General features: G+C 39.6%; 2 protein-coding genes and 1 pseudogene across 2 annotated transcripts; 1 reads left to right on the top strand and 2 right to left on the bottom strand.

Annotated features, from left to right (window-relative positions):
- The first annotated feature begins 2037 nt into the window (after positions 1-2037).
- On the top strand, positions 2038-3529 carry LOC148719499 (neuropeptide SIFamide receptor-like). The gene has a single exon (XM_088741328.1). It carries the CDS (start codon positions 2268-2270, stop codon positions 3327-3329), a length of 1062 nt encoding a protein of 353 aa, XP_088597454.1. The 5' UTR covers positions 2038-2267; the 3' UTR covers positions 3330-3529.
- A 1611-nt stretch (positions 3530-5140) lies between these two features.
- On the bottom strand, positions 5141-6196 carry LOC148719498 (QRFP-like peptide receptor; annotated as a pseudogene).
- An 11324-nt stretch (positions 6197-17520) lies between these two features.
- Positions 17521-19145, bottom strand: LOC148719497 (RYamide receptor-like). Its single transcript, XM_088741515.1, has one exon. The coding sequence runs from the start codon at positions 19143-19145 to the stop codon at positions 18114-18116; it is 1032 nt and encodes a 343-aa protein (XP_088597641.1). The 3' UTR covers positions 17521-18113.
- Between the last annotated feature and the right edge of the window lie 476 nt (positions 19146-19621).

Here is a 19621-nt window from a genome sequence, read left to right as displayed (position 1 = left end):
TTATGTACCAGGTAAACTTTTATCGTGTTAAACTTTACCTATTTTTCGCCCCATGTACAGCACTTTTTGAGGGTGTTGCTTAAGGGACAAAAAGAAAATCACAATATAGCTGTGTACGGAAAAATTAACATAACACAAATGAATGGGAAGACTTTTTCTTAAAACGTGTGAGGTTTGGTGTTAACTGAATTCATTTTAAGCCTTCAACGGAGCTTGGGTTTTGCAGTGAATTTTGGACAATTTGCCAGGCGGAAAACCGCACTTAAACCGCGTTTTCAAATTTTCGCAAATTTCTGAAAAATTAACACTCGTCGGAACTATTAAAGTTGATTTTTGAAAACAGTTTACCACAGGGTATCGTTGAGCAAAATATGAGCAATTCGCCAAAGTGGTCGCTGACGGACGATTCTCGATCCTTACAGGCAGCCATTCCTAAGTACTCAAATGAGCTTGTGTTCATGATGGAATTTTGCAGTACGGTATAACCATCTCGTATCAACAAAGCGACTCCGCCGCCCTTACGATTCCTTCTTGGTATGTGGTGGAGTTTAAAATGCGGAAGAATGTTGTTGATGTCAGTAATAACATGGTTGTCATCCTCGGTTCCTTTAAGCCAAGTCTCTGTTATGGCCAGGATGTCTAAATGGTGGGAGATGACCAAATCGCATAAATGAGTTGATTTTTTAACAATCGAACGTGCATTGAGGAGAGCAAAATTACTGGTGGATTTGGTTCTCGGTAGATGGCCAACGCGTGTGATAGAGATTACATTGTTGATGTTTCTTGAGTAAATTTTCTTTGATGGTCGTCGATGCGTAGAAACAATGGTTGGAATGTAATGATATTGAGAATCTTCGTTTTGAATAATTAAATCTTCCTTCGGTTGAGAAACTGCTCCAAAGTCAAATTGTGACGATAAGAAACTTATTTCAGGATCAGGGTTAGAAGCAATGTCACCACTTAAAGTAAATTTTCTTTGATGGTCGTCGATACGTAGAAACAATGGTTGGAATGTAATGATATTGAGAATCTTCGTTTTGAATAATTAAATCTTCCTTCGGTTGAGAAACTGCTCCAAAGTCAAATTGTGACGATAAGAAACTTATTTCAGGACTAGGGTTAGAAGCAATGTCACCACTTAAAGTAAGACGAGCTTGGTTGAAGGTGGCAGTTGAGTTAGCGTAGTATTTGACTTTGGATGCGTTGTAACCTTTAGGTCGTAGACAAACAAAGCAAGGCCGATTAGATGTTGAATACCAAGGTAGTAATACAGCAGAAATCCACTTGTTAGGATAAAAACAATGATTCTTGCAAATATAATCCAAAGAGGAAATGTTTAGGCAATCCATATGTCGTCTTTCAATTGCAATAATATAAAGAACTGTGAAAAAAATTAAGAAAATCAAGCAGCGATATGTAGCACGTCCGTTCCCCATAATTAGCGCTCATAACTATACTCATACTATTTTTAATTTACAAGTTCACGCCAAATATATCGTTGCAATTAATAAAGATGTTTGTATTATGGACAAGTTATTGGGAAGATTTATTTCATAAGAAGCGAAATGTTCCTTATAGCTAATGTTTTCGAAATAAAATATTAATTATAAGATAGCTTGTAAATTCGTGCAATGAAATTCAATTAGCGAGAGCGTGCTTTAATTTTCCATTGTGCACGCTGGTGACATCAGCAAACTAATGCCTCGCGAAAAAGTTTTTTTAATTGTTAATTATAACATAGCTTGTAAACTCAAGAGGCTACAGTTGCTCTCGGCTACGCCTCGAGCGACTCTTACGCATCTTTCGTACTCTCCAAACTTCCCGCGTGCTTCATATCTCGATGAACGCACGCTGACTTATGAACCAATTGTTAAATGTGATAATTCTAATGAGTTCTCAGGAAGGCTCCCTTTTGCTTAATTTGAATGTTGTACGAACCAGATGTTTACAGACACAGCAAGATAGGAAAACAGAAGAGAAAAGGACTTTCAAAAACTGTATTTGAGGCTATTTGAATAACAATTATCGAGATTAGATCTCTCCCGGCCATTTTGTTTCAGTAAAATGCAAATGTAGACACTCTCAATCCCTAATTTAAATCAAGGTTCTGGGAACAATCTGTCAATTTTCTTGAGTTTTTTTGTAGAAGCTAACGTATTCAATTAAGCAGTTTTAATCCCTATGCAAATCATCCCATGTGTTCACACAAAAAGGTGGGCGTTCAGAACTGTTGGCTGAAGATAATACTGGTTTCTTTAGTGTAGAGAATGTCGGCAAACGTGACCTCGACGATGAATGCAACACAGACATCGAACTGCTCAAATCCAGTTACTGAGGCAAAAAGAATCGGATTCACCTTTGCGTACAGCTTCATGTTGATTGTCTCTCTGGTTGGAAATGTTTTCATCGGATTGATTGTTTACAAGTCAAAAACTATGAGAAGGCCCATTAACTTCTTAATCGTAAACATGGCCATGTCTGATTTGATGTTTCCTGTTTTTGTCTTCTCCCGGATCATAACACAGATACAAACCAACTCCTGGATTATCGGTGGTTCCCCTGGCCAGGTGTTGTGTAAGCTGGTATCTTTTCTCTCGGAAGTCTCTGTTGCCGTGTCTATTCAAAGTCTGGTTCTGATAGCAGTGGATCGATTTGTTGCTGTGGTGTATCCCCTCCGTTCTCCTGTCGTAAGTTCAAAGCGGTGTCCTTTCTTCATCCTGGCTATCTGGATCTTGGCCATGGCCATTAAGTTCCCATATCTCATCGCCTTTGAACTTGTCGAGTATCCTTCAGCAAGGATAGAATGTGAGCCTCACTGGGAAAAAGTCTTCGGACATACTTCCAACTTCACAGACTACGTCCTGGCAAATATAATAACACTTTATTATATGCCTTTGGTTTTGATTGCCGTTCTTTACATTATTATCGTTTTCAAGCTAAAGTTACAAGTCGTCCCGGGATCCGCACAATCGGTTACCGCTGAACAACAGCGTTTCAAGATAGAGCGAAATGTGTTAAAGATGTCCACTTCTATCGTGCTCATGTTTGCGATCTGCCAACTTCCCGCGACAATCTACTATCTTTTGTATTTCTTCTCAAGAGACTTAACCGTGCGACATTCCTGTGGCTTTGCACATTTTCATTCCATTGCTGTGTTGTTAGCTCGTTCGTACGCCGCCGTTAACCCGTTCATCTATTTCGTTTTCAGTGTAAATTACCGCCAAGGTCTTAAGAATCTCCTCGGCTGCTTTTCTGTTAAACTTCGGGAACCCCCCAATCATGGTAAACGAACGATACGGGACACAAATGAATATGAGACTGGGCTATGAAAATCGAGAAGATGAAGAAGATGAAGAAGAAGAGAAAGATTAAATAAAAAGGAAACAGGAAGAAGATGAAAAATATGACCTAAATATGACCTAAAGATTATATATAAAGATTATAAAGTTTAAACTTGTCACGTTAATGATTGATTAAGAAACCAAGTGAGCCTAAGAATAAATTTTTAAATTAATTTTACTGAAAATAATGGAAAAAACGTGTCTGGTTAATTAGTCTTTGCTGTCAACGCAATTTTTTAGTAATGCTAATTTTACAACTTAGAGCCAGACACCACCTTTTTGCTACTGAAACATGTGATTCGGTTTTCGCTTTCTATATTGTCTCTAAAGCTGTAAAGCTGATTTCATTCATAACATTCCTTTTTAGACAATGATTTATCTTTGGAAATTTTTGAAAGGCCGGCCTTGAGGTCTATTACAGATACAGTCGTGTGCGTGAATAATTATTTGAACTAAGTGACTGGACATTACTTATCACGGGGGAGGGGAGGCTGGGAGGATTTTGGTTGTTACGATAGAATTGAACTGATCCCCTCCATAAGGCTCTGTAGGCCTCGCAGTGTGCAAAGGTACGTGGAGATATACGTGAATGAGACAGTTTACCATGTGGTTGTTTTGTATCTACTATTTTTGTAGCTGAACAGTGCAAAGGATAGTTAAAGTAAATTTGCTGAAAAGTCATTTCAAAACAGTGACGTCATAAGTCAAGAAGAACTTCAGTTTTTTATGACTGATCCTTTCCGACATCAATCGTAGTTTTATTTCAATTACTGCTGGAAATTAACCATCCATTCAGCTGAAGTTTTGGTAGTTTTTGGAAAGAAAGTACCATCCGTACAAGCTTATTGGATTCTGATTGCTAACTCGGGTTGAGGCTTTTACGTAAAAAAAAATTCTGTGTGAATGCCGTGTTTTGGTTATATTTTATCGGGTGGTCTTTGAAGCGAGACAATATCATAAGGCAGCACTTTCAATGCAAACATCCACAGTATGATGATCGTGGCTTGAATAGTTTTGCTGTTGACGTGCCGAGTTCACGAAACACTTACCGTTAAACGACCACCAAAAGAAATTAAAGTGACTGAAACCATTAATTCGTACTACAAACGATCTTAATAAATATACTGGAATCAGAAAACTATAACTAACTGCTATATTTCAGAATGTATTACGTTATAGCCAGGTTAGCGATCAGGGCGGCGAGTCGAGGAAAATTTTGATTAAAAAATAAATTTATAATTCTAAATAAGTTAGAATTTTGCGAACGATTTGATGTTTTACGGACTCTTACGGCGCTACATCTCAACATCAGCGCAACGTATGAGAGCGGCGTTGAGTTCCAAATTGAAACTTGATTTGCCGTTGGGATTCCGCTCTAAGTCGACGCAAATTTTGGCGAATTCGCGTAATTTTTTAAGGAGGACGTCTATGCAATGTATGAAGTTTTAAAACGCACGTGCTGAGCCATGGCTTTGCCCTTTGGATCTTTTTTTTCCCACGTCCCGGCGTCTCCGATTGAGTTTTAGCATATTTTTGATTTCGTAAAATCAAATTAAAGCCTCACCAGATGGAAAATACAAAGAAGTAGTCCAGGCACATTATTCACATATATGACCATCCAGGGCTTAAAAATTGATTTTTAGTGTACACTCCAAAGTATCATGCTGTTTTAACAAGCTCTAGTTTATCAAACTCTACCATAATCTTCCAATTCATTTCCTGCTACTTTTCTTTTCAATTTGTTCCATTTCTAAATTCTTAGCTTTTGCTTCTCACAAGTTAGTGCAGGCTGTAGTGTCTCAGTTCAACTTTGGGAGCGGTTCAAGTCGATTACTCCTGTACAAACAGCTGAGAAGACTCTTAAGACCCTGACGATAATTTCCACTGAAAATGAAAGAGATGTAAGGGTTTATGGCACAGTTTGATTGAGCTAAAAAATACGCGATCTGTTCTATCGGAAACTACAAAATGATATCATAATGTTGTCTGATGAATAGAGGCTTAATAGCATCCGGATGGTGGTGGGCAACCAGCACACTGTGACATGTGAAAGGTGACACGTGACACCGTGAACACCAACACGACAGCGACAGACATCTTCAAAACATTTCTCTCTCTCTTCAAACGTTGTATTCTTACGTTCAATGTTTGCTCGCCTGGAGTCTCGTGGGAGTTAATTTTGTACACAATGGTGATGTAGAGTATGGCTATCAAAACCAGAGGAATATACCAAAATATAACAATCAAAGCCAACATGTAGCTTTTAAAGTGCAATGACTCTCCAAACGCTTCCTTCCATCGCAACTTACACGCCGGCCCATTTGGATTCTCAACAAGTTTCCAGGCAAACAAATCTGGGGACTTGATGGCAAGGGAGATGATGCAAGTGGCGAGAATAAAAAAAACAACACAACTTAGAGCTGATGAGGGGAGAACGAAGAGGAAATACCACAGCTCTAAAACGATCAACAGCCACCAGAAGCAGGCTTTGTATACACACAAGAGCGGACACCTCGATCGAGTAAGAAAAAATCTTGCACATCGCTTCGCCGAGAGGCCCTTTGATCAACCAGGTATCGACATACAACCTGGTCACAATATGTGGTAACAGGAAAACCAGAAAGAGAAGATCGGACATGGCCATGTTTACAATAAAAAAAATAATAGGTTTTCTTAAAGTTTTCGTCTTGCATACAAGCAATCCGATACAGATATTTCCGACCAGCGAGGCTACGAAAAGCGCACACGGAACTGTGGTTTCCCTGGTTCTTGTTGCTGTTGAATCAAAGCAGCTCGTATCTTGTGTTGCATTTGTGGTTGCGTTTACGATTGTCAACATTTTTGCTGTTCAGAGATCAGTGTATTCCTCAGCAAGCACTTCTCTAACGGGGTCTGAAAAATATGTTTGGTGTACTCTATATATAAAAGGAAGACCATCTGATTATCAACATATATATTAAAATTTTATGCAAACCGAGAATATTGAGATAATTGACCGTTTTGGCGAAAACGTCCTAGCTGAGAAAATTACGCTTGAAAGTAAGACAGAAATAATCAGAAGCTGTCTGGCAGGTATTATTATTATTATAATGATATTAGTGTTGACCCTTTTTCATAATAACGATATTAGTAATAAAATAGTTATTATCAAAACAATAATAATGCCTTTTCTACAGGCTATGATATGCTAAAAAGTCAAGTCGAGGAATGTTTGTGAAAAATATCATGGTGAAGATATATGAATAACTATAAGTAATACGACAAAAACCAAATAAAGAGGTGATTCCATTTTGCTAAAACTCGATTGCACAACGTAAAGTTCAAAAAAATTTTCGAACGATCAAAAATTTTCCAAATTATGGAGCCGACAGTTTGCTACAAGCTGAAGGGTTTTATTTCAGGGTGTGTTCTTCCTCTGGGTTAAATTTATGTTCGTCTTAGTTTTAAACATCAGCTTGGTTTTTCATTCATTCAAAAGGTTTTTTTTTAAGCTCCATTTCCACCTGCCAGGCCGGTTTAGTCATTAAGTTCGTAGTCATTGGGGAAGAAATTATGAAAATGACATTTTTCTTTTATCTGTCTGTTTCTGATACCTGTTTCCTTTCTCTGTTGACATTTCTGTTCCTTGTTGCATCCAGTTCGTTGCATGTTAGTTCTCCAACAACGGATTTGTTGGAATCCGTGGACTGTCTGTTGAGAGACTGTGAACGTTACTTTCCAAATGCTGACCGAAACATGGCAGAAAACTTAATTGTACGACCCCAGGTTCTTTCTACAAACGAAACCTGGCCACTGGCTTGCCGAAGGGGCGCGATCTGAATTTAAAGCCAATTCAAATTGAGCCAATGACTGGAAAGCCAATACTGAAATAGCCTTATTGATTGAATAACATTTGACAAGTTGGCTCCATGTGATGGCGCCTTCGTGAAGGAGAATGGTCTACAACAGAGACGTTTAACTGGACTTTGACGCAAACTAGATTATGAAAATTTGTACCATCTCCTTTAAGCCGTGTGAACTAGGGATTTTTTGCTATTTTAGTGCAGAGTATTTAGAGGAGTTAGGAAAAAACCAAGAGATTTTCTTGAGAAAAACCTATTAAAATCAAAGGTTCATTTTTACCGCTTTCCGATGCAATAAACGACGGTAGCAATCTTTAGTTAAACAAGATCAATTCATCAGCTCATAAATATATCTTATTAACCAAGCGCGAGGGCCGTACTGGGAGAATATCGGCCCGAGGTCTTGACAGTACGGACCGAGCGCAGCGAGGTCCGTACAAAAGAGACCGAGGGCCGATATTCTTCAAGTACGGTCCCGAGCATGCTTGGTTAATAAGAGATTTATTATACGACTGAAGTTCAAAGGGACACAAGTGCGGTATCATTCGGGACAGTGCCTGGTCCAATACTTAGAGAATATTGCACCGGCAATAGAGCATTTTGATTGGTTGATTTTAGTTATTGGCCCTCTGACTGCCCGAGTCGTGTAATAAAAATACATATTACATAAGCTAAGATATTTAAAATTCAAACAACATACTATAACACTAAAAGCTGTTTTCCGTGAATGCCGTGCGTTAGACTTAAAGAATGTCATTGCTCCTATGATACCCCCAGAGACTCTTTGTTCCTTATATCGCATGGTAGACTGTTCCATAATGTGGCGCCATTGTAGCTAAAGCTTTTTTAGTAATAATTAGTGCACGGTAATGGAACATTGAGCTTATTTTCAGAGTCCCTGAGGTCATAAGCAGAGTTACGCCAAGTACACTTTGAATACAGATACTCTGGAGCTAGCATAAACTCACAAACCGTTAAGTACTGTGGTGAGTTCGGGTATTCAACGTGTAAATATAAAAAGTCTGAGCGACAAATTTCAGTCGCTAAGGTAAAAACAAATCATAAAGTACAAGTGATAGGAGTGCCAAGGAAGGATTTGTAAGGAAGATGAAGTTTAAAAAAGCGCAAAATTTCTTTCAGTTCTCGATTGATTCTTTTTTTTTGTTTTGTTTGTTTGGCTTTTTTTTGTTTTTTTTTTTCTTATACAAACGATAATTACCCTATCGTCTCTAAGAAGACTTCTGTGTAAAGTGCGACTTTGAGTTAACGAGGAGAACGGGTAAGGCCGCTAATTACGTCTTCGGTCAGTTGAACGGTAATCTATCAGTTGCTAGAGTTCTCTATTTATTTCTTATGCCAAAGAATAATCGGTTGTAATTCTTTCTATTGCTCTCAATATATTTTTATCCCTTTGTTCAATAAACTTTTCAAGCACACGTAGTCAATCGACATGTTCACTTCCTTTTTGTTGTGAAAAAAAGAGGATTTTAGTCATATGTTTCCGTTTCCAACAAGTGGCACGAACGATTTAAATCTTCGCGAGGAGGTATCTTGTAGTTTTTGCGGGGATTGGTAGGAAATTTTCAGAAAATTTGATATGTTCTTCGCTGAACAGAATTACATCGCTGCTGAAGTCGATGGAACAAAGCTAAGTAAAGCAAGCGCGATCCTGTCGTTGTCGGAAGGAACTTTGTTGTAGGACAAGTAACAGAAAAGCTCACTGGTCTAATGGGGGAAGGGGGGAGGGAAGATTGCAGATTTCCTCAGACCCACCCCCCTTCTTGTTGTTGTCGGAAGGAACTTTGTTGTAGGACAAGTAACAGAAAAGCTCACTGGTCTAATGGGGGAAGGGGGGAGGGAAGATTGCAGATTTCCTCAGACCCACCCCCCTTCTTGTTGTTGTCGGAAGGAACTTTGTTGTAGGACAAGTAACAGAAAAGCTCACTGGTCTAATGGGGGAAGGGGGGAGGGAAGATTGCAGATTTCCTCAGACCCACCCCCCTTCTTGTTGTTGTCGGAAGGAACTTTGGTGTAAGACAAGTAACAAAAAATTTCACAGGTCTTACTGGAGAAGGGAGAAGGAGCAGATTTCCTCAGACCACCCCCCCTCTCTTAATCCGCAATTGAAAATTATGGTAAAAAAAGTGTTTTTGTGAGGTTAAAACTCGATCACGAAGGCGAAAATCTTCTCCACATCTGGCCAGGTAGCTTCTTTTATTTACATTTGTTTACCGGCTTACATGTATTTTAAATAGTTTTTGCGTCATGCGTGCTTTGCAATTTCATGTACATCAAAATTGAGCTACATTACATAACTTTTAGATTCAACTTTAGATTAGCCTCTTTTTAAACTTTGTTCGGAAAAGTTTGCTGAATTGTTGCTCTTATAATATTTGTAAGTTAATATTTTGAGATATCTTAACTGATCGATCCTTCTCGTCTGTTTTTATCTCCCCCTTATTTTTTGTTCCCTCTTCCTCTTCACTACTCACAACCTGGTGTTGTATTGAATCAGTTCAACACCTGGAAGAGCGCTTGGATGAACTCGATGCTCTACAGAGAAGCTGCTGAGAAGATCCTTGAGACCTTGGCGATAATTCCCATTAAACATGAAACATGCGATTGGAGTGTAGCACCGTACGAGCGAGCTCGCAAAAAGGCGATTGACTTAAATGCGCGAAGCCACGAAGATTATCCTTCCTTCATTAGGCAGTGCTTTCACTGCAAACATCCACAGGGAGTCTGTATGATGAGCGTGGCTTGAATGATTTTGCCGTTGACATGCCGAGTTTACAAAACACTTACAACCAAATGACTACCGAAAAAATTAAAAATGACTGAAACCATCAATTCCTACTACTAAAGATCTTAATAAATGAACTGGAATCAGAAAACTGTAATTACCTGCTATATTTTGCTATAATACGTTTTATCCCGGTTACGCGATCAGGGCAGCAAGCCAAGGAAAGTTTCGATTAAAAAATGAATTTATAACTCTAAAGAAGTTAGAACTTTGCGATTGAGCACATATGCTTTACCGTTTCTTACGGCGCCACACCCCAACCTCAGCACAACGTATGATAGCAGCGTTGAGTTCCAAATTGAAACTTAAATAATTTACTGTTGGAGTTTCCGCTCTCAGTGGACGCAAATTTTGGCGAATTCACGTAATTTTTTACAGAGGACGGCTATGCAATGTATGAAGTTTTAAAACGCACGTGCTGAGCCAAGGTTCTGCCCTTTGGATCTTTTGTTTTCCCACGTCCTCGTCTCCGTTTGAGTTTGAGCATATTTCTGATTTCGTAAAAACAAAGCCAGACCAGATAGAAAGTACAAAGAAGTAGTCCATTGACCACTTTCATAAATGGCTGCGGGATTAATATTCTTTTGTTTAATTTTAAATGAACCTTTCTGGCCTCGCTTGAGATAATATATTCCTTTGAATTTTGTACTGGAGAACGAGACCAGAGAGGCTAATTAAAATTTAAACAAAAGAATATTATGTGAAGGTGTAGTCTGATCGTCCGGGTGAGTGTAGTCCTGAGAAGGACTGTTGTCGGTGGTAGTGACTGACGTTTCGACAACCTGTGCGAAAGTCATCATCAGAGTCAAGTGAATGATTGTTGTCAGTAGAATGTTCTTATTCCAGTTCGTGTGAAATGATCGGTTGGTTTTGCCGTGATGTTATTGGTTGTAAGACTCAAGTGACGTAAGTCGGTCGTGATTGGTCTCTTTCGATCTGTCGGCAAAGTTAGGTCGTTCTTTTTCGGTCGTTTGTGATGTTTATGTCGTGAATGAGTCGTTTGTATGGGGCGGGTAGTTGTTGACATCTGTTTAGGGGAGTCTGTTCTAAGTTAGTAAACCAGCTTTCCAGAGTCAGTCGTTGAAAATAGTCAGTGCTGTAGGTTAGGCATTGTGCAGAGTCCCAGTCAATGTTGTGGTTGGTAAGTCGTTGGTGTTCAGCAATGTGATTGCTGACATCACCTTTGCTCGTCGCCCGTCTGTGTTCAGTCAGTCTTGTTGTGAGGTTTCTGCCAGTCTCACCGATGTAGGAGGCTTGGCAGTCGGAACAATTGATTTTATAAATCGTTCCCTGTCTGTTCCTCGGTTCGTCTTTGTCTTTAACGTTGGTTAGTAACTGACGTAGTGTGGTGATGGGTTTGTGGGCGACGCGGATATTGAAGGGTAGTAAGATGCGCGAGATGTTTTCAGACATGCCTTTTATGTACGGTATGGTTGCTGTAGTCGTAGGGGTTGCGGTGTCGTTTGTTTCGGTAGTGGTAGTGGGTCGGTGAGTGTTTCGTCGGATGAAGTCGTTGTTGTAGTTGTTCTTCGTAAAAACACGGTAAAGGTATTTGTTCTCGTCGGATAAGCTGTCTGTCGAGTCACATACTAGTTTCAGAAGTCAAGAGTGGCGTACTATTCAAACTGTACGGCTTCCTTCAACCCGGTTGCTCTTTCTGTGGTTAGAAGTGGAGACATTCATCCTCATCCAGGACCTCACAGACAATGTAACTCAAGAAACCCTGGTCCACCATTGGGAAAGAATACTCTTAAAATATCTTCCTTTAACGCAAGAAGTATCGTCAATAAAAGACTGGAGCTTCAGAGTCATGTAGCGCTGATGAACCCCGACATAATTGCGATAACTGAAACATGGCTTCATGAGGGAATAGCCGACAACGAAATCCTTCCATCTTCATATAATGTTCTTCGAAATGACCGTGGAAGTAGGGGTGGCGGTGTACTTTTAGCCGTTAAATCTAATATATCATGCTCAAGACGTCCTGATTTGGAAGAAGATATTTGCGAACTCTTATGGGCCGAAATTCCACTGAAAAATTCTGGATCGTACTTCCTAGGAGTATTCTACCGCCCTCCTTCAAGTGACATGAACTATCTAGAAGGCCTTAAAAGGTCACTAGAAAAAGTTACAGTGGTATCCGATCACACTAATGTTGTTCTTTTGGGTGACTTTAATTTTCCGGATATTGATTGGGACTTGATATGCCCTTCTCAACCAAATGTCTTATCAGACTATTTCTGCGATAATATTGTGAACTTCTATGGTTTCTCTCAATTGATCGACGAGCCTACGCGTCAAGATGCTATCCTAGACCTTGTGATATCTAATCGTCCAGAATCACTTAAAAACATCCAAATTTTGGACTGAATTGGCTCTTCAGACCACAATGTTGTCTCTCTCAAGTTGACATGCAAAGTCACTCGTCCATATCAACGACCAAAACAAATCTTTGACTACAAAAATGCTAATTGGGATAACTTTCGTCTTGAACTATCAAATATCCCATGGGACGCTATATTGAACGACAATGACACAATGGAAGAGGTTTGGTTAAATTGGAAGTCTGCATTCTTTAAAGCCATTGAAAACAACGTTCCTTCGAAGAAAATAAAATCAAGACAAAATGTGCCCTGGATCACTTCTGATATACGCAAGCTTTTCCACAAAAGAAAACGCCTTTGGAAGAAAGCCAAATCTACCCAGCTTGAAGTTGATTGGAATAAATATAAATCGTTAAGGAATAAAGTTAAATCGGAACTTAATAAGAGTTATTACCAACATGTTCACTCATTAATTGATTCCAAAAACCCTAAACGCTTCTGGTCTTTTATAAAATCCAAAACGAAAAACAAATCAATACCTGTCACTATGAAATGGTCGGATCGTGGTGTCACGGCTTCTACTGGCAAGGACAAAGCAGAGTTATTTTGCAAATTTTTCGCGTCGGTGTTTACCCGCCCTGACCCAGCTACCGATGTCGATGAGGATGCCCATTCACATGGTTCAGGCTTCGTTATACCAGATCTCATGTGCTCTAGTGCTAATGTGGGAGAGCTTTTGCTTACCCTTGATGTGAATAAAGCCACTGGCCCGGATGGTTTGTCTGCACGTTTGCTCCGGGAGGCAGCCTCTGTAATTTCTGATCCACTGTCAAAGTTATTCAATATGTCTCTGAATAGAGGAAAACTACCTCGTGACTGGAAGTCTGCCAACATCACCCCAGTTTACAAAAATGGTGGTAAAGAATATGTTTCTAACTATCGTCCAATTTCTCTAACATCGCTTGTAGTTAAGACCCTAGAGAAGCTAGTCACAAGACATATTATGGCTCATCTAGAAGATCATGACTTGTTAAGCCCTCATCAATATGGCTTTCGAGCTGGTTTCTCCTGCACATCCCAACTTATTCGCCTATTTCACTCCTGGGCATCAGCCTTAGATAAAAACAAAACATCAGATGTCGTCTTCTTGGACTTTGAGAAAGCGTTTGACTCAGTCCCACACAAACATCTTATCTCTAAGCTTGGCCGATATGGTATCAATGGTCAGATTCTCGAGTGGCTAGGTGATTTCCTGCAAGATCGTTTCCAACGTGTTGTTCTGGAAGGTGAAAGCTCAGACTGGTCCATGGTTTACTCTGGTGTCCCTCAGGGAAGTATTGTTGGGCCAATGTTGTTCTTGTTGTATGTCAACGATATACCTGAGAACTTATCGTGTTCAAGTGAAATGTTTGCCGATGATACTCTATTGTTTAACTCAGATCATCCATCATCTGTTCATCAACCTGTGTGTGAAAGCTTGTCTCAGATCGTAGACTGGTGTAAAAAGTGGCTTTTGAAACTTAAAGCAACTAAATCCAAATGTATGAAAATCACGAGATCTAGATCTGTAACACCTTGCTCGTACAACATCAATTCAATCCCACTGGAACAGGTTAAAACACACAAACATCTTGGAGTCATTATATCATCTGACTTATCTTGGAAACCGCATGTTCTCTCTGTTGCTGCTAAAGCAAATAAGATACTTGGCCTACTAAAGCGCACATTTGGGAAAAGCTCTGAAGCAATATCAATTGGATACAAGTCTATGGTTCGGCCAATTGTTGAGTATGCCTGTCCTGTGTGGAATCCACATCAACAATATCTTTCTGATAAGCTTGAAAGAGTGCAAAGGAATGCTTCCAGGTGGATCCTTGGTAGTTCTATCGACTATAGTGAACGTTTGAAGTATCTTGGCTGGCCAACACTCAACTCGCGTCGTGAATTTCTTAGTTTAGTGCAATTATTCAAATTCATTAATGGTTTTTCAAGAGTAGACTTATGTAATTACTTAACTTTCTCCAATAGTCGGACGAGATCTACCAACAATGTCACAATCTGGACGCCTTATGCTCGAACAAATATCCTCAAAAACTCTTTTTGGTATAAATATATAAAAATCTGGAATGACTTGCCAAGTGACATAGTTAGCTCTAGCTCTGCTAGTAAGTTTAAAAAAAACTGAAAGAACACATTTTTAAATAATATCAATAATATTGCACCAATATCCATTTATCAATTAACTTGTTTTTTCAATAATTTTTACCTTTACATTTTAGTTTTATTTTTATTGCATATTGCTTTTATTCTGGGGGCTGCCGTCAATGAGAATTTAGTTCCTCTCTGGCTTGACCCTTTTTGCCTTTTTGCATCTCGATGTTATTTCTATTGTTATCTGTCTGTATTATTATTATTACTATCATCTTATTATTTAGGCAAATGAAGTTATTATAAATAAATAAATAAATAAATAAATAGTTGTGCGCGTCGTGTTAGAGTTCTGATAGTTGTGGCTTTGTGTGATGTAGGGTTGTAGGATGACTCGTCTAGTAATCTGTCGGTGTGTGTCAGTTTCCTGTAAACTGTCGTTCGTAATGAGTTTTCGTTGTGGCTTACCAGGCAGTCTAGAAAAGGAAGTTTGCCATTTTCTTCGACTGCTGTGGTAGACTGTATGTCAGTGTTTTGTTCGTTAAGGTGATTGTGGAATGCGTCAATTTCGTCGTGTCGAACGGCGGTGAATGTGTCGTCAACGTAACGTAACCAAAGCGGTATCGTTTGTCGGCAAGTCGAAAGGGCGCGTTCCTCGATGTTCTGCATCACAATTTCTGCTATAACAACAGAAACTGGAGACCCCATGGCAGTGCCGTGTAACTGTTTGTAGTGTTTACCGTTGTACTGAAAGTAAGTAGACGTTAGGCAAATGTTTAGCAAGTCCATGATGTCGTCTGTCGGTAGCGGTAGTGGGTCGGTAGATTGTCGGATTGCAGTCTCAGTGCATTGTAATGCTAATTGAAGTGGAATACTTGTGAACAGTGATTTCAAATCAAATGACACTAGTTTGTAGTCGTCAGGTATCTGAACAGTCTTGGTAGCGTTAATGAAGTCTTCAGTGGACTGTAGTTTATGTCTGGATTTGTCGGTTAGCGGTTGTAGTATTGTCGTCAGGTACTAGGACAGTTGGTATGTGGGACAGCCACAGAAAGAAACAATAGCTCGCATGGGGAAACCAGGTTTGTGTAGTTTGGGCAAACCGTAGAGTTTCGGTGGCTGTGGTACCGAGCACCTCAGTCGATCGTACCGTTGGGTGTCAAAGGCGTTCGTTTTCTTGAGTGTCAGTAGTTTACTGTTAAGTTTACGTTGAAGTGCAGGAGTTGGGTCACGTTTGAGTTCTTCGTAGGTTCGTTTGTCGTCAACTAGTGCGTCCATTTTGTCGTGATAGTCAGTTTTGCCCATAACAACAGTAACTCGTCCTTTGTCGGCTGGTAGGATGACTATGTTCTCGTCGTTTCTCAGTCGTTTCAGTGCGCGTTGTTCGTCTTTAGTCAAGTTGCTGTCATGTAGTGACGTTGATTGTATAGTGGAGGCAATTCTGCTTCTGATGTTCTCCTTGGTCGGCTCAGATAGCTCTCGTTGCCGAGACAGGGCCGCCTCAACTAGATACAATATCCTCGGTCGGTATGCGTTTTAGGTGTTAGTGTTTTAGTCCGTATAATAGTACGCGAGTTTCAGTCTTGTCTAAGATTTATAAGATCAATTGTTCCGACTGCCAAGCCTCCTACATCGGTGAGACTGGCAGAAACCTCACAACAAGACTGACTGAACACAGACGGGCGACGAGCAAAGGTGATGTCAGCAATCACATTGCTGAACACCATCGACTTACCGACCACAACATTGACTGGGACTCTGCGCAATGCCTAACCTACAGCACTGACTATTTTCAACGACTGACTCTGGAAAGCTGGTTTACTAACTTAGAACAGACTCCCCTAAACAGATGTCAACAACTACCCGCCCCATACAAACGACTCATTCACGACATAAACATCACAAACGACCGAAAAAGAACGACCTAACTTTGCCGACAGATCGAAAGAGACCAATCACGACCGACTTACGTCACTTGAGTCTTACAACCAATAACATCACGGCAAAACCAACCGATCATTTCACACGAACTGGAATAAGAACATTCTACTGACAAAAATTATTCACTTGACTCTGATGATGACTTCCGCACAGGTTGTCGAAACGTCAGTCACTACCACCGACAACAGTCCTTCTCAGGACTACACTCACCCGGACGATCAGACTACACCTTCACATAATATTCTTTTGTTTAAATTTTAATTAGCCTCTCTGGTCTCGTTCTCCAGTACAAAATTCAAAGGAATATATTATCTCAAGCGAGGCCAGAAAGGTTCATTTAAAATTAAACAAAAGAATATTAATCCCGCAGCCATTTATGAAAGTGGTCAATGGACTACTTCTTTGTACTTTCTATCTGGTCTGGCTTTGTTTTTACGAAATCAGAAATATGCTCAAACTCAAACGGAGACGAGGACGTGGGAAAACAAAAGATCCAAAGGGCAGAACCTTGGCTCAGCACGTGCGTTTTAAAACTTCATACATTGCATAGCCGTCCTCTGTAAAAAATTACGTAAATTCGCCAAAATTTGCGTCCACTGAGAGCGGAAACTCCAACAGTAAATTATTTAAGTTTCAATTTGGAACTCAACGCTGCTATCATACGTTGTACTGAGGTTGGGGTGTGGCACCGTAAGAAACGATAAAGCATATGTGCTCAATCGCAAAGTTCTAACTTCTTTAGAGTTATAAATTCATTTTTTAATCGAAACTTTCCTTGGCTTGCTGCCCTGATCGCGTAACCGGGCTAAAACGTATTATAGCAAAATATAGCAGGTAATTACAGTTTTCTGATTCCAGTTCATTTATTAAGATCTTTAGTAGTAGGAATTGATGGTTTCAGTCATTTTTAATTTTTTCGGTAGTCATTTGGTTGTAAGTGTTTTGTAAACTCGGCATGTCAACAGCAAAATCATTCAAGCCACGCTCATCATACAGACTCCCTGTGGATGTTTGCAGTGAAAGCACTGCCTAATGCCGGAAGGAAGGATGATCTTCGTGGCTTCGCGCATTTTAAGTCAATCGCCTTTTGGCGAGCTCGCTCGTACGGTGCCACACTCCAATCGTATGTTTCATGTTTAGTGGAAATTATCGCCAAGGTCTCAAGGATCTTCTCAGCAGCTTCTCTGTAAAGCATCGACGAGTTCATCCAAGCGCTCTTCCAGGTGTTGAACTGATTCAATACAACACCAGGTTGTGAGTAATGAAGAGGAAGAGAGAACAAAAAATAAGGGGGAGAAAAAAACAGACGAGAAGGATCGATCAGTTAAGATATCTCAAAATATTAACTTAAAATATTATAAGAGCAACAATTCAGCAAACTTTGCCGAACAAAGTTTAAAAAGAGGCTAATCTAAAGTTGAATCTAAAAGTTATGTAATGTAGCTCAATTTTGATGTACATGAAATTGCAAAGCACGCATGACGCAAAAACTATTTAAAATACATGTAAGCCATTAAACAAATGTAAATAAAAGAAGCTACCTGCTACTATGACCATCTATGCCTTAAAAATTAATTTTTAGTGTACACTCCAAAGCATCATGCTGTTTTGACAAGCTTTAGTTTATCAAACTAATCTACCTATTCATTTCCTGCTACTTTTCTTTTCCATTATTTTATCCACTCCTAAATTCTTAGTTTTTGTTTCTCACAAGTTAGTGCAGGCTGTAGTGTTTCAATTCTACGTTGGGCCGCTCAACTAGATTAGTCCTGCACAAATAGCTGAGGAGACTCTTAAGTCCCTGACGATACTTTCCACTAAAAATGAAAAAGATGTAAGGGTTTATAGCACAGTTTGATTGAGCTAAAAAATACGCGATATGTTCGAAGTATTGGAAACTACAAAATGATATCATAATGTTGTCTGATGAATAGAGGCTTAATAACATCCGGATGGTGGCGGGCAGCCAGCACACCGTGAACACCAACACGACAGCGACAGACATCTTCAAAACATTTCTCTCTCTCTTCAAACGTTGTTCTCTTACGTTCACTGTTTGCTCGCCTGGAGTCTTCTGGGATTTAATTTTGTACACAATGGTGATATAGAGTATAGCGATCAAAATAAAAGGGACATACCAAAATATAACGATCAAAGCCAACATGTAGCTTTTAAAGGGCAATGAATCTCCAAACGCTTCCTTCCATTGCAGCTTACACGCCGGCCCATTTCGATTCTCAACAAGTTTCCAGGCAAACAAATCTGGGGACTTGATGGCAAGGGAGATGATCCAAGTGGCGAGAATGAAAAAACAACACAATTTAGAGCTGATAAGGGGAGAACGAAGAGGAAATACCACAGCTCCCAAACGATCAACAGCTATAAGAACCAGGCTTTGTATAGACACAAAAGTGGACACGTCGATTGAGTAAGAAAATATCTTGCACATCGCTTCGCCGAGAGACCCTTTGATCAACCAGGTATCAACATACAACCCGGTCACAATACGTGGAAACAGGAAAATCGGAAAGAGAAGATCCGACATAGCCATGTTTAGAACGAAAAAGTTAATAGGATTTCTTAGGGTTTTCGTCTTGCATACAACCAGTCCGATAAAGATATTTCCAGCCAGCGAGGCTACGAAAAGCGCACTTAGAACTATGGTTTTCCCGGTTCTTGTTGCTGTTGAATCAATGCAGCTCGTATCTTGTGTTGTATTTGTGGTTTCGTTTACGTTTGTCGACATTTTTGCTGTTCAGAGATCAGTGTATTCCTCAGGTAGCACTTTTCTAAAGGGGTCTGAGAAATATGTCTACTTTACTCTATTAGAGGAGGAGCATCTGATCATTAACATATATATTAAAAAAATTTGAAGCAAACCGAGAATATTGAGATAATTGTCCGTTTTTACAAAAACGTCCTAGTTGAGAAAATTATGCTTGAAAGTAAGGCAGAAATAATCAGAAGCTGTCTGGCAGGTATGATTATTCAAATAAGCACACAATTACAAACAAGGATAAAACATTTCGGCTTTCTTTGTCTTTCCTTTGAAAATGATTAATTCTTGTCCTCTGACACACGTTCATAACAAATTGGATATTTAATATCTAAATTTGGGAAAAAGAAGACTTCTTTGAGAAATATTCGATTCACATCATTAATAAGAGGATATGAGGCCTACCTTTTTAACATTTAAAACTTTAGCTATTCAAGGGTGCCTCT

The sequence above is a fragment of the Stylophora pistillata genome, chromosome 12, assembly GCF_964205215.1.
Source record: "Stylophora pistillata chromosome 12, jaStyPist1.2, whole genome shotgun sequence".
NCBI classification, from domain to species: Eukaryota; Metazoa; Cnidaria; class Anthozoa; order Scleractinia; family Pocilloporidae; genus Stylophora; species Stylophora pistillata.
The sequence above is the reverse complement of the archived record's forward strand: the minus strand, read 5'-3'. Positions and strand labels throughout refer to the sequence as shown.

What these genes read in the sequence shown, in the direction of transcription:
- LOC148719499 (XM_088741328.1), top strand. Translation starts at nt 2,268, where the DNA reads ATGTCGGCAAACGTGACCTCGACGATGAATGCAACACAGACATCGAAC.
- LOC148719497 (XM_088741515.1), bottom strand. Translation starts at nt 19,145, where the DNA reads ATGTCGACAAACGTAAACGAAACCACAAATACAACACAAGATACGAGC.